At 36.1% G+C, this 13,996-nt stretch overlaps 1 protein-coding gene across 1 annotated transcript in view; it reads left to right on the top strand.

Annotated features, from left to right (window-relative positions):
• LOC114538313 (glutamate synthase [NADH], amyloplastic-like) overlaps window positions 1-11,802 on the top strand; it is a 57,451-nt gene extending 45,649 nt beyond the window's left edge. The window contains exons 48-61 of the mRNA XM_028559462.1: window positions 436-526; window positions 620-706; window positions 849-950; window positions 1,329-1,412; window positions 2,342-2,431; window positions 5,395-5,554; window positions 5,977-6,042; window positions 6,516-6,616; window positions 7,271-7,387; window positions 8,474-8,524; window positions 8,623-8,688; window positions 9,195-9,326; window positions 10,064-10,136; window positions 10,966-11,802. Coding sequence (XP_028415263.1) covers window positions 436-526; window positions 620-706; window positions 849-950; window positions 1,329-1,412; window positions 2,342-2,431; window positions 5,395-5,554; window positions 5,977-6,042; window positions 6,516-6,616; window positions 7,271-7,387; window positions 8,474-8,524; window positions 8,623-8,688; window positions 9,195-9,326; window positions 10,064-10,136; window positions 10,966-11,123 — 1,378 coding nt within the window. The 3' untranslated portion in view covers window positions 11,124-11,802. The remainder of the gene's footprint in view (window positions 1-435; window positions 527-619; window positions 707-848; window positions 951-1,328; window positions 1,413-2,341; window positions 2,432-5,394; window positions 5,555-5,976; window positions 6,043-6,515; window positions 6,617-7,270; window positions 7,388-8,473; window positions 8,525-8,622; window positions 8,689-9,194; window positions 9,327-10,063; window positions 10,137-10,965) is intronic.
• Window positions 11,803-13,996: the final 2,194 nt, after the last annotated feature.

The following is a 13,996-nucleotide window of genomic DNA, read 5'->3' as shown; positions in this document are numbered from 1 at the left end:
ACTAAACTAACTTTATTTATGCTGCATAGCTCTATCAGTTTTAAACTGTTCTTCCGAGAGGTCCAGTAAGGATAATCTCTTATTGATCCAGTGTTACTACAGGAGGAAACCTAAACTAAACTAATTTTATTTATTCTGGATAGCTCTATCAGTTCTAAACTGTTCTTCCTAGAGGTCCAGTAAGGATCATCTCTTATTGATCCAGTGTTACTAAAGGAGGAAACCTAAACTAAACTAATTTTATTTAGTCTGGATAGCTCTATCAGTTCTAAACTGTTCTTCGTAGAGGTCCAGTAAGGAACATCTCTTATTGATCCAGTGTTACTACAGAAGGAAACTCAAGTATTTATACTGGATAGCTCTATGAGTTCTATACTGTTCTTCCTAGAGGGCAAGTCTTAATAACCCCTTATTATCGCGTTTTGTGTATTATAGATGCATGGATTGTGGTGTTCCTTTCTGTCAGTCAAAAACTGGCTGTCCTTTGGGTAATGTCATTCCGAAATGGAATGATCTTGTTTTTCACGTAAGTTTTTGAGCAAAAAATCCTCTTTTCACTGTACTATTGAACCAACTGAAACTGGGTAAATGAATATTGCAATTTAATCTCCACTCTCAGGGTCAATGGCAAGACGCTTTAGACAGATTACTGCAGACGAATAACTTCCCAGAATTCACCGGGAGAGTTTGCCCCGCGCCATGCGAGGTGAGAACATCTGATCTCATAACATTGAAGCTGAGACTGTATTGATAAAGACCACGATTTTTATGATATATTTCACCAGAGATCTTCAGATTTCAACCAACCTGGGATAAGCTTTTCTATTTTTTTTTCGTTATGTTGTCAGGGTGCCTGTGTGCTGAGTATCAATTCACAGCCTGTTACGATCAAAAGTATCGAATGTCAAATCATTGATGTTGCTTTTGAAAAAGGATGGATGAAACCTCAGGTAATATCATCTGTACTCCATGAAACACCCCATCAATAAGAGATGATCCTTACTGGACTTCTAGGAAGAACAGTTTAGAACTGATAGAGTTATCCAGTATAAATAAAGTTAGTTTAGTTTGGGTTTCCTCCTGTAGTAACACTGGATCAATAAGAGATGATCCTTACTGGACCTCTAGGAAGAACAGTTTAGAACTGATAGAGCTATCCAGTATAAATAAAGTTAGTTTAGTTTAGGTTCTCTCCTGTAGTAACACTGGATCAATAAGAGATGGTCCTTACTGGACCTCTAGGAAGAACAGTTTAGAACTGATAGAGCTATCCAGTATAAATAAAGTTAGTTTCGTTTCGTTTATGTTTTCTAATGTACTTATTTTAGCCGCCTCAAATGAGAACAAACAAAACGGTTGCTATCATTGGAAGTGGTCCTGCCGGGCTAGCAGCTGCCGCTCAACTCAACAAGGTATCAAAATTAAACTTTCAATGCCATCGTAATTTCTACATAAACATTATTTTATTAATATCTCTCTTCGTTCTGTGACGGTGACTGGCTGAGGTGAACTGCCCCCCCCCCCCTAGTGTTATTGAAAAATATAGACGTTCTCTGTTTAAAATATTTAGTCTATAGTCTTCACTCTTCACCCTTCGAAGACTGCCTGTAGTTGACAATCAAAAGCTCGTCAAATAATAAATATTTCAATTAGATAACGTCTATATTTTGGAATATGATATGCCCTGGTTATGCATCAAATGTATTCAAAGCCCTTCATGTAGTGAGAATTTGTGATAAGATTATTATTATTATAAAGATTTGGCGATAATATAAAACAATTATAGCATTCGGCGTTCGCTTATATGCGACTCAATTTCATGCTGAGATTGTTAAGAGGAGATATTTTTCTATGTCGCGTAATACATGCTCAAAACCTCAGTTATATCTTCATGCAACAGCACTAAAATTTTCAGCATTAAAAGTGTTTTGCAAACCTGAAAAGCATCCACAAAGTATGTTTACTGTATAATCTCGAGATATTGTGAAAATGAAAAGATTTCTCGGGATACGCCGAGAAGAAAATGACACTTGAATCGAAGCTTCTTTTGTATTCATTTCAGTCATAATGGCGTTGACATTATAACATTGTTGATAGCCGCCGCATTATATTTTGTAATAACTCCTTTGTTTGGTGTTTTGCATTCACCAAATACAGTTCAAAACTTAGTTCACAACATAATCTAAAGAATAAAGGTAAAATAAATTAATTTTGAGCGGTACGCCGAAAAGATTTTAGGTTTTGAGCGTTTTCCCGCCAAAATATGCGACATAAAAAATCTCGTTTTAAATATATCGACATTTGACTCTATGTTTTGGTTTTAAAATGTTGTATCTTAAAGGCTGGTCACCTTGTCACGGTTTACGAAAAGAACGAAAAATGTGGCGGATTATTGATGTATGGAATTCCTTCAATGAAAATTGAGAAAGAGGTTTGTTTAATGAATATATAATTTGCTCCATTTTACCAATTCTGCTTCGAACATTGTTTAGTAAATCGAGATTAAGTTGGGATTAGGGTTAGATTTAGAATTGGGGTTCCCCTTAATCAATCATAAGCCTGATTAAGACCTAATCCTAACCCTAGCCTGATTTAAAGGATAATTTCGTGTATTTAGGATTTAGAAAACATGGAATTATTTCCATAATTCACATCAGATCACGTTTCACGGCTCCAGATCCCAAACCTACGATTCCGTGTTTTCCATGGGATCATTTGTAAACAAATACCGGCCGGTGTGAAGGACGTTTGAAATATATTTTACCCAAAAATTATTTGTCTGTTTCTTTTAACATATAATTCGTCGAAAGATTCGAAATAAATTCTAATACAGACTTTATCCGCATCGATTATAATATACTTAGTCGAAATATTTCATTGTTATGATTGATTTTTCTTGGTATAAAGTATCATTTTCTTCGAACTCATTTCCATATAATGAAATAAGAAATTCCTATCAACATAAACACAACCAATTGCAAGTGAGTATTTTAATAACAGGTCGATGACCTTTTGTCACGAGACATGATAATAATATCATATTTTCACACAAGCAAATTCCTGTCTACAAAACACTCCTTAAATATATTTGTCTTCATAAACTGATCATTTTGGAGAGGATTTCGAGGAAATACAAACATAGACTTCTCCAAGAACGAACACTGTATCTATATTGAGTCTATACAGCGAGGTTTATACTACAGAGCGACAAACAACACAGAACTTGCTTTATTATTACGACACAAGAACGACGTGAAATATGGCTTCATAATTCATATATACAAGGCTACGATGAAGAAAGGTTTGTGAACCAAATCGATCGAAATTTTCATTGTCAGATTTGCTTCAACGTCTTGAAAGAGCCGGTTATGTGTTCGAGAAATCAGCATTCGTTTTGCCGTTGTTGTATTACGAAACATCTGGAAAATTCTCAAACATGTCCAACGTGTGCTGATGAACTGACCGTAGAGACTTTGGCCGAACCAAATAGAATGGTAAAAGATTTCTTGAATGAATCGAAAATTCGTTGCGTTTACATCGACAGAGGTTGTCAAGAAGTTGTAGAATTACAGCATCTTGACCGCCATGAAGATACTTGTGGATATACACCAGCCGTTTGTACAAACCAAGGCTGTGGTTTAATTGTCAACAAGCGTGATCTTATTCACCATGAAAGTGAAGTCTGTGAATTCCAAAAGTTGAAGTGTCACTCGTGCGGAGAAATAACGAAAACTTTGGCAGATATGCAGGAAAGAATGGCGAATATGGAGAAGAATTTGGAGAAGAATAATATAACAATTGAAACTAAAATCACAAATTTGGAGAAAAATCTTGAGAGAAATACCTCAGATATGAACAACAAAGTCGATGGATTGAAAACAGCTTTGGTCAGAGCTTTTGATGAGATGAAGGACGTTCTTATCACGATGGAGGGCAAGAAAGAAGAAAACACAAGAAAAGTAAGAAATAGACCAAGTGGTGATAAGGAAAATATAATTGTTGCTGGAGGTGCCAGAACTAACTCTGTAGAGATGTTTAACTGGCGTCAAAGAACATGGTCGCTATTACAATTAATGCCAAAGAATCGTGGGGCAGCGACTTCATTTATTTATAACAATCATATGAATATAGCTGGGGGTGAATGTGATGATGGTGGTTGGCCTGGCATTGTTGATGATATGATTAGAATGAATATTGACCCAAACCCTGATCTCTCAACACACTGGAGTGACTGTCCTGTTAAACTACCTGATAAGTTAAAAAATCACAGCAGTGTGCTGTATGATGATCAGTTGATAGTCTCTGGAGGTGATAATGGAAATGGTTCATCTGACTTGATCAGATCAGTCCAGCTTGTTCCTCCCTATACTGTGAAGACCTTATCAAGAATGCCAGAACCAAGACAATATCACAGCATGGAAATATTTGATGATAATTTGTTGATAGTTGGTGGAAGAACAACTGAAAATTGCAAATACAACCTCAGCAGTGTCGTACTGTACGATATAAAGAAGAATGAGCTGAAACAGTTGTCACCACTGCCGTATGAAGTGAGTGCTATGACAACTGTGAGATGGGGAGACAACATTGTTGTTATTGGTGGCGTTGACAAACATGGCAAGCCATTAAATACAGTTATCATTTACAATGTCAAGACAGAACAAAGTCACATGCTGCCATCAATGAGATGTAAGAGGGGTGGATGTACTGCAGTTGTTATTGAAAACAACATTATAGTCCTGGGAGGGTATAACGAGGGATATTACGTAGTGAAGTCAGTTGAATGTTTCAACTTTGAAAGGAATTCTTGGGAAGAACTTCCAGAAATGTCTGAAGTAAGAAACTGCCACACGGCTGTTGTTGTGTGAAAGATGTAAAAAGTATTCGTAAAAAACAGTAAGACTTCGAAATTCCAATCCTTATAACGATTTCAAAAAGTTGAAAATAGATTAAATATTGTAAAATAAATTAAATAAAGTGAAAATTCTCTCTTTGTCGATAATTGACATGCGTAATCAATTATCATTGCCACAGAAAATTAAAGAGTTAAAACGTTCTTTTGTTTTCGTGTCATGAACACGCACAATAATTGGTGGCTATCAGGTATACAATATACTATATAAGCGCCGTGGTGGCGCCTCAAATCAACTGTGATTAAAACTCTTTTTCCACTTGGCGGAATTTTGCGCGAAGTTAAATTTCTCGTTGTCTCAAAACCCTGATTTCCGGCGCTTTCAAATCTGTTTTTTTTACCACTAAACAGCAGAGAGAAAAATTATACGAATCAACACACTCACTGACCTAAATTATTAGATTACAGTCTTTCAATTTCGAGGGTGACAACACCACCCTGGAAACCATTACGTCAGTTAAACAAATCGTCTCATTATTTAGGTCGTTCAAAGACGTATCAATCTTCTGGCTGAAGAAGGGATAGGATTCGTCCCAAATACCGAAATCGGAGTCGATCTTTCCGGCCAGCAGCTGCTCGCGTCATATGACGCCATCCTCTTAGCGATTGGTTCAACCGTTCCACGTGACCTCCAGATTCCTGGTAGGCAGACAAACCCAATTTCATAATCAAACCTAAATACTAGAAAATAGGAAAAACAGTTTAGAATTGATAGAGCTATTCAGTATAAATAAAGTCAGTTTAGTTTAGGTTTCCTCCTGTAGTAACACTGGATCAATAAGATATGATCCTTACTGGACCTCTAGGAAGAACAGTTTAGAACTGATAGAGCTATCCAGTATAAATAAAGTTAGTTTAGTTTAGGTTTCCTCCTGTAGTAACACTGGATCAATAAGCAAATGCCTACCAAAGCTTTCAAAACATTTAACTCGGTAGCTCTCTGAGTTGCGTGTCCAGTTGAATAGTTTGGGAACTTTCTATAGAACTTTCTATAGAGTAAAAAGCATAATTTGTCGCATGTTTTAAATCTAAAGAAAAATTTTCCTCTAATATTCAATATTTAGGTCGAGAACTTAAGGGCATACAGTTCGCTATGGATTTTCTGGAAAAAAATCAAAAGAAACAGCTTGGTATGTTTGAATTTGCTTCATCGAAATTCATTTAATCGAACTGCAGTTCAGTTGAGCTGTCTGCAATAGTTCAAATGTTAATTTAACATAAAGATCGCATCTTGTTTTTACAAGAGGGTAAATCAATTACGATTTTGTGGCACTTCACTCGATGTAGGTAAATTCTAAAGGTTTTTAAAGGGTCTCAATTTCGAGTGGAGTTATACACAACTGAATTCAAGCCAGGAACAGTTGAGAAAAATGAGTCAACTATCGATCCTCCGGCAGGAATCGAACCTACGCTTTTGCGATGAACTGTTCCTGGCTTGAATTGAATTGTGTATGATTCGACTCTAAATTAAGATTTTTGTTTTTACAAGTCTGTCCGGACCATCACTTTGCATCAAGTTGATCAACAATTCATTCACAACTTTTCCGCAAAGTAAAATTTTCCTTTAATAATCCCACAGCCTATAATATATTTTTCCTTTTAGGTCCTTACAGTGGTGACGTCACAGACGCACGTGATAAGAACGTGATCATCATTGGTGGAGGCGACACAGGTGTAGACTGTGTGGCCACCTGTGTCCGACAGGTTTGTGATACAACAACTGGATAGCGCTATCCAGGTTCCGTACAACCGTCCTCCGCAATTCACCAACCTGTTTAAGAGGAGATATTTTTCTATGTCGCGTAATATATGCTCAAAACCTCAGTTATATCTTCATGCAACAGCACTAAAATTTTCAGCATTACAAATGTTTTGCAAACCTGAAAAGCATCCACAAAGTATGTTTACTGTATAATCTCAAAATATTGTGAAAATGAAAAGATTTCTCGGGATACGCCGAGAAGAAAATGACCTGAATCAAAGCTTCTTTTGTATTCAGTTCAGTTATAATTGCGTTGACATTATATAATAGCCGCATTATATTTTGCAATAACTCCTTTCATTGGTGTTTTTCATTCACCAAATACAGTTCGAAACTTAGTTCACAACATAATCTAAATAATAAATGTAAAATAAATTAATTTTGAGCGGTACGCCGAAAAGATTTAGGTTTTCAGCGTTTTCCCGCCAAAATACGCGACATAATAAAAAATCTCCTCTTAACAACTTTAACAACTTTATAAAATGATAACATTTCTTGGGAGCACGTCTTGTTAGCAAGATGTGAGATCATTGAGTTTTTAAGCCATGTAGGAGTCTTGTTATTTTGACCAATTGCTTTTCTTGATACCATTTCAGAATGCAAGAACGATAACGACTTTCGAATTGCTGAGCGAACCACCTAAGAATAGAAAAGACGCAAATCCATGGCCTCAATGGCCGCGCGTGTTCAGAATTGAATATGGACACGAAGAGGTGAGTTTAGGTTTCCTCCTGTGGTAACACTGGATCAATAAGAGATGATCCTTACTGGACCTCTAGGAAGAACAGTTTAGAACTGATAGAGCTATCCAATATAAATAAAGTTAGTTTAGTTTAGGTTTCCTCCAGTAGTAACACTGGATGAATAAGAGATGATCCTTACTGGACCTCTAGGAAGAACAGTTTAGAACTGATAGAGTTATCCAGTATAAATAAAGTTAGTTTAGTTTAGGTTTCCTCCTGTAGTGACACTGGATCAATAAGAGATGATCCTTACTGGACTTCTAGGAAGAACAGTTTAGAACTGATAGAGCTATCCAGTATAAATAAAGTTAGTTTAGTTTAGGTTTCCTCCTTTAGTAACACTGGATCAGTAAGAGATAATCCTTACTGGACCTCTAGGAAGAACAGTTTAGAACTGATAGAACTATCCAGTATAAATAAAGTTAGTTTAGTTTAGGTTTCCTCCTGTAGTAACACTGGATCAGTAAGAGATAATCCTTACTGGACCTCTAGGAAGAACAGTTTAGAACTGGTAGAACTATCCAGTATAAATGAAGTTAGTTTAGTTTAGGTTTCCTCCTGTAATAACACTGGATCAATAAGAGATGATCCTTACTGGACCTCTAGGAAGAACAGTTTAGAACTGATAGAACTATCCAGTATAAATAAAGTTAGTTTAGTGTAGGTTTCCTCCTGTAGTAACACTGGATAAATAAGAGATGATCCTTACTGGACCTCTAGGAAGAACAGTTTAGAACTGATAGAACTATCCAGTATAAATAAAGTTAGTTTAGTTTAGGTTTCCTCCTGTAGTAACACTGGATCAATAAGAGATGATCCTTACTGGACCTCTAGGAAGAACAGTTTAGAACTTATAGAACTATCCAGTATAAATAAAGTTAGTTTAGTTTAGGTTTCCTCCTGTAGTAACACTGGATCAATAAGAGATGATCCTTACTGGACCTCTGGGAAGAACAGTTTAGAACTGATAGAACTATCCAGTATAAATAAAATTAGTTTAGTTTAGGTTTCCTCCTGTAGTAACACTGGATCAATAAGAAATAAATATTTTCACAGGTTGCAATCAAATACGGCAAAGATCCTCGGCATTATAACACCCTGAGCAAGGTATGTACATACGTTTGAAAACACTTGACAATGATATTGGTTTATTTGGTAAAAGCCTTTTGCAAACGGTTTCTTCATTTAACACTTATTCGTTTTAGGAATTTATCAGTGACGAGAAAGGAAACGTCACCGGCATAAGAACAGTGAGAGTGGAATGGGTCAAGGTAAACAGGGATCGAATTCGCAGCTTGGTCTTACTCAATAGATTTCAAGGTGTCCCCTCTACCTCATTCAGTCCCCCTTTACCCCGTCCAAACCAAGGAGTCCTCCCCTTTCCCCCATTATTTTCTTCTCCCGTGGGTCTTCCCTTTAAGGTCTGTTCACACGATCCAATTTTGTTGGATCCAATTCACTTCTGATGGATGTTTTATAGTCTGTTGTCTTGTAATGTATATCAGCAGTAAATCCACTGAAGCCAATGCAGTACAGCTTTATCAATAGCCGACTATATTTCATACGTCAGAAGTGAATTGGATCCAACAAAATTGGATTGTGTGAACAGACCTTTACTCCATAAATTCCATCCAAAGGGTCACCTCCAATCCACGCCCTCCCCCGCACCCTTTGCAATTGATCCTACGATCCTTCCAGCTTCAACAGTGATTGATCCATCAATTTTCCTAACAGATCGTCAAAAATTAGAATTACATACAACCACTTTCCCATTTAGGACATCTCAGGCCGCTGGGCAATGGCAGAAATACCAAATTCTGAACATATTTTCAAAGCAGATCTGGTGATCATCGCCCTAGGGTTCACCGGACCCGGAAAAACTTTGGCTAAAGAACTCGGCCTGAAAATGGTAAGATACATTGCGTATGTATTTATATCCAAATTAAATTATAAGACGATTTTAAATATTTACGACGCCACATCGAAAGATGCATGGTTAAGTTGGAAAATAATCCTGGGCCAGTTGTATGAAAGACTAGTTAAATTTAACTGTAGTTAAGGACAGAATTGGCCAATTCATTCGTGTATTTCTGAGTTAACTAGGATTTAACTATGCAAAATGTAGTTATCTTAAAGAGTTTTATACCTTTTCTCTCCGTTGAGTTGGTGATTTATTAAATAGTTTAGTGATAAATGTATTGATTGATTGACAAATATATCCATCTATTGAATAATGGATATATTTATTACTTGACAAAAATATCGATCTATTGAATTACCGATATATTGATTGATTGACAAATATATCCATCTATTGAATAACCGATATATTGATTAATGGACCAAAATGTATCCATCTATTTAATAACCGATATATTGATTGATTGAATTGATTGATTGAATTGATTGATTGACAAATATATCCATCTATTGAATGATGGATATATTTATTACTTAAAAAAAAATCGATCTATTGATTGACCGATATTATTGATTGATTAACTAATTGATAGTTTTTTATTGATACATCGAATGATCGACCCATGTATATCTATTGATTGATTTATTCATCGATTGAAAAATTTATCGATCATACCTTGATATATTGATTGGCTCTTAATGATTGCGTGTGTTTGATTACTTCAGGATATCAGATCAAATTTTGCAACCGAAAGGAATAATTTTAACACCAACGTCCCGAAGATTTTCGCCGCTGGAGGTATGAATTAACTGGACCGTCTAAAATGCAAAATATTTTGAAGACACCTTAGAATTTGTACCAGTAAAACTGTCATAGACCTCGCTCGTTCAAATGAACCTAAGAGGTATTTCTCAAGTCATAAAAAACGTTTGGTTTAGTATAGAGAACTTAAACAGCTTTGGCCAAAAAGAATTTGACATATTGATCAAATCTGTGCTTGTATGTGATAATTTTAGCTTGAAAATTGGTTTATTTAACTCTGCATATGACATTCAGACCGCTTTTAGTACATAAAAAGTTTAAAGTTCATTGTAAAATTGCAAACATATCTCAATTAGATTGGGAATTCATGAAATCCAGTTAAATCCATCACAAATGGTTAATGTCTGAGCATACCAAAATGGCGGCAAATTAAGGCCAAATATAAATTCTAGTCGAGAGGAAATTTACTACAATCGTGTTGTTATGTGATTGACAAACTAGTTTAGCTACGAAATAATTGATATTTGCCACTTCTAATCACTTTAACTGCTCTCAAAGTCAAGCAAAATCAGCAAGGCTTGTTTAAATATCTGATAAAACGCTTCAAAACTTAGCATCAAATGTGGTATAACAACTGCCTAAATAGACCAAACACTTCTCGACGTTTCGACCTGAGGGCCTTCGTCAGGAGAGTTAGTACCTGACGAAGGCCCTCAGGTCGAAACGTCGAGAAGTGTTTTGTCTTTTTAGGCAGTTGTTATACCACATTTGATGCTAAGTTGTTTGAAGTCGCTGCCACGCTGTTCCCTGGTTATATTGCTTCAAAACCTAGCTCAAAGTAGTAAAACAATCTGTTCCTTTCCAGACTGCAGATATGGCCAGTCCTTGGTCGTGACTGCGATAGCCGAAGGCAGACAGGCCGCGAGACAAATTGATTTGCAGCTCATGGGAACGACCTCATTGGCTGGACCAGGTGGAGTAATTGTCAATCACGAATCACGTGTCAACATAAGGTCAGAGTAACTGTTCAATTCCTCCTCAATGGAGCTGTTTATAAATCATGTCTAACGGACAATGTTCAATCAACTAGACTGGCTGTCAGCTCTAGTGAGGAAAATGGGGAAGATATCTCTATATTCGGGGGTTTTTTTCACTAGTCTTATCTCCACATTTACCATATTTGTCTGAGATTTGAACCGTAAATAGCTATAGATAAACAATACTTCGATACGTATGATAAGGTTGTTTACACTTGAAATTTTCGCTTTTGATTTTTGGCGCCATTTTCTTCGTTTGATAGATGTGATTTAATGGGTAAGTTACAGATGTTTCAATTTAGGGCATTTTTACATCAGAACATTTATAACTATCCGCTCATTCACATCTATCAAAAGAAGACAAACTCAACAAAAATCAAAGTAAAAATTGCAAGTGAAAACAGGCCTATAGTGATCTTGTAATGATTGGGAAAAATTATCGAGAAATTATGAAATCGAAAAAATTAGAAGATATTGGTCAGTATAATATTTGACCAAGTTGGTCATAACTTTTAGTTGTAAAAGGGCCTATTTAAATTCCTAGTCAATATTCGGATTTTTGAACTATTTTGGGAAGGCAAGAACACTGCTTATTTTAGCTCCCCCTCTGTAAGGATATATCAAATTTGTATTTTGTCATTATACTGATTATTGTGGGAATTATTTTGTTTTAAACTGTTCTTCCTGGAGGTCCAGTAAGGATCATCTCTTATTAATCCAGTGTTACTACGGGAGGAAACCTAAACTAAACTAACTTTATTTATACTGGATAGCTCTATCAGTTCTAAACTATTTTTCCTAGAGGTCCAGTAAGGATCATCTCTTATTCATCCAGTGTTATTACAGGTGGAAACCTAAACTAAACTAGCTTTATTTATACTGGATAGCTCTATCAGTTCTAAACTGTTCTTCCTAGACGTCCAGTAAGGATCATCTCTTATTGATCCAGTGTTACTACAGGAGGAAACCTAAACTAAACTAACTTTATCTATACTAGATAGTTCTATCAGTTCTAAACTGTTCTTCCTAGAGGTCCAGTAAGGATCGTCTCTTATTGATTCAGTGTTATTACAGGTGGAAACCTAAACTAAACTAACTTTATTTATACTTGATAGCTCTATCAGTTCTAAACTGTTCTTCCTAGAGGTCCAGTAAGGATGATCTCTTATTGATCAAGTGTTACTAAAGGAGGAAATCTAAACTAAACTAATCTAGACTGGATAGTTCAACAATAATTTATAAAACCGTTCTTCAAAACCTTTTTAAACAAAATGAATTCTCAAAGCACGACATATTAAAATCATAATAAATCAAGATGAAACATATTCCATTACATATTCATTTCATACATTGCATTGATATTATATCGCTTCTTCTTTGTTTTTCAACCATGGTAATTTCCGAAAGGAATAATTCGCAAAATTTCATTTCAATTCTTGAATTTCTTGTCGACACAAGCTACAATAAATCCTAACAATCGGGTTTTCGCGCGGTGCCAGTTATTTTATGTTGTAATGTTGACAGTTGGTTGCCGTGGGCAATATATGTCTTAAGTAAACAAGACTTTGCTTCTGGTCTACTTATTTATTTGCCGATAAATCTTGCACGATTGATCTCATAGTTATCGCGAAGTAAAGGTTTCTACGACAAGATTTAGGATTCAAATGTAATTTCTACATATTCTTAAAGGAGTTTAATTGGTACAAGAAGCTGTTGGGATTGAACATTGTTATAAATATCCCGGTAAGATATTTCTTTTTTTAATTAAAACAAAATATTATTGTATGGATTTAGGATTCTTGCAATTGAAAGCTTAAGAAATTGTTCAATTGTGAATTTCAGAGCTTCGAAAAAGCGACAGCAATTTCTCTATACCACTTTCATGACGGAAATCTTTCCTGTCGGAATTAAATTGTTTATTTTGCCGGAATTGTAGAAGTCGGGCTATTGAATACTGACAAGTTTCATCGAAGATTTTAGCGCAGGAAATTTTGTGTAATTTTGTGTTTCTATGCTGAAGAGTATTAGATAACTCTAATTTCGGGGAAAGGATAAATTTTCCCTTCTTTGTGAAAAAAAATATATGAATTAATTACCAGGGAAACACACTACGACATTATTACCATGGCAACTGAAATTAGTATGTAGAAAACAGCTGCTTTATGAAACAGCCGGGTTTTGCAATTTTGCTGCGTTTTTTGCTGCGATTTTCCTCTTTTGATTGATGTGAACGAGTGGATTAGTTACTGATGTTCAAATAGGAGCTCGTACACATCAAAACATTCGTAACTAATTACTCGTTCACATCTGTCAAAAGAAAAAAAATCGCAAATGTAAAAGGCCCGTTTACATTTGCAATTTTCTGTGCGATTTATCTCCGATTTTCTTCTTTTGACAGATGTAAACGAGTGGACAAGTTAGGGATGTTCGAATTTGAGGTACTTCCACGTCTTAGCATTCCTGACTATTCACTCGTTTGCATCTATCAAAAGAGGAAAATTTCACAGTGAGTCGTGGAAACTGGAACTGTACACCGGCCTTGTTAAGTCGACGAAGCGACTATTTTCATCCAGTGCTTTTCTTCCTAGGTCAATTGATCTGTTATACTTGAAATTATGCCGTCAAATGTGAGCGGCGATCCTTCAGAAAATATAAGGCTGAGGGCACAGTCGGGGCCTGCCTGTCATCCTTCGCGCTCAGGCACTAATGCGGAGAAAAGAAGTTTGGAAACGAAGCAGCCACGCACTGCGCCCGAAGCGAGACAGGCAGAAGCAACGACGCAGGTATTGGGGAGAACAGGGAATGCAAGGTCACCTCTTATAATAGTCACTGGCGGTCAAAGTCAAAGCGGGGAAAGCC

The sequence above is a fragment of the Dendronephthya gigantea genome, unplaced genomic scaffold (genome assembly GCF_004324835.1).
Source record: "Dendronephthya gigantea isolate DGI-Jeju-01 unplaced genomic scaffold, DenGig_1.0 000180F, whole genome shotgun sequence".
Taxonomy (NCBI): Eukaryota; Metazoa; Cnidaria; class Anthozoa; order Malacalcyonacea; family Nephtheidae; genus Dendronephthya; species Dendronephthya gigantea.
Note: the sequence above shows the minus strand (reverse complement) of the source record. Positions and strands in the feature narration are given on the sequence as shown.